General features: G+C 52.1%; 1 protein-coding gene across 1 annotated transcript in view; it reads left to right on the top strand.

Annotated features, from left to right (window-relative positions):
- The first annotated feature begins 395 nt into the window (after positions 1 to 395).
- Positions 396 to 991, top strand: part of cyhr1 (cysteine/histidine-rich 1) — a 6,401-nt gene continuing 5,805 nt past the window's right edge. Inside the window, exon 1 of the mRNA XM_035681951.1 lies at positions 396 to 683. Coding sequence (XP_035537844.1) covers positions 396 to 683 — 288 coding nt within the window. The remainder of the gene's footprint in view (positions 684 to 991) is intronic.

The raw sequence follows: 991 nt of genomic DNA, 5'->3' as shown, positions 1-991 counted from the left end.
AGAGAGAGAGACTGCTGTGTTTGTGTCAACGTAACGTTAGCTAGCCGCACAGTCTGCTAGCCTCACTGTAAGTCAACAATAAACTAGTCAACGCTTGATGAAGTCATAGTTACAGATTTGCTATCACATGATCTCGTTATTACGCAATAATTGGCGTGTTGAATTCCGAGCTCGTAGGTGGAGGTGTAGCGGTGATAATAACAATAACAAGGTATCTTTTATTTCTTTCTGACAGCCTGCTGCCGTCGCGGTAGCCGAGCTAACGTTAGCTAGCTGTCAGCTGACCGTTAGCCTGACAGGTTGTGAGCTAGCTCCGAGCTAACCTGCTAATATCTCAGCCTCAGTCTGGTTGCGGCAGGCACATCAACAGAACATTTCTAGAGAAAGTCGTCGCCATGTCTTCAATGGAAGAGAGAGACGTGGGCGTTGCGGCCGCCCCTGGCTCCTCCTCGGCCGGCCTGGGGGTCGGAGCCGTGGGGGCAGCGGCGGAGGCTGTCGCCGGGGTCGCAGCCATGCAGGAGGAGGTCGGGATACGGCGAGAAGGGCCCGAGCCTGACCCAGACGAGCCACCCAAGAAGAGGGTGAAAATTCCCGAGGGAGAGTCAGGAAAGCTGGAGGAGAGACTGTACTCAGTGCTGTGCTGCACCGTGTGCCTAGACTTGCCCAAGGCGTCTGTATATCAGGTAAACATGGTGTCAATCACAAACCTTCCCCTCATAACGTTAACCTATCGTCAAAACAACAGCTGGACCCTCATAGTAGAAACTGCCCCATGTGTCCCAACCGCAGAAAGCCCCACAGTCAACCTGTTGAACATGTTGACCATCTCCATTTATTATTAGTGATACTAGATCCAACACAGGCCCCGAGTCTCTGTATGCTGCGAGCTGAGCCATGAGGCTGAGAGACCAGACACACCCGGGCCGAGTGGTCAGTTGTGTCTGCTCAAGTTTATACTGTGAATTATCCTCAAATAACCCTCAGAAAGAAA

The sequence above is a fragment of the Morone saxatilis genome, unplaced genomic scaffold (assembly GCF_004916995.1).
Source record: "Morone saxatilis isolate NCDOM2014 unplaced genomic scaffold, NCSU_SB_2.0 Contig9, whole genome shotgun sequence".
NCBI lineage: Eukaryota > Metazoa > Chordata > Actinopteri > Moronidae > Morone > Morone saxatilis.
This window is presented reverse-complemented; position numbering and strand designations above follow the sequence as displayed.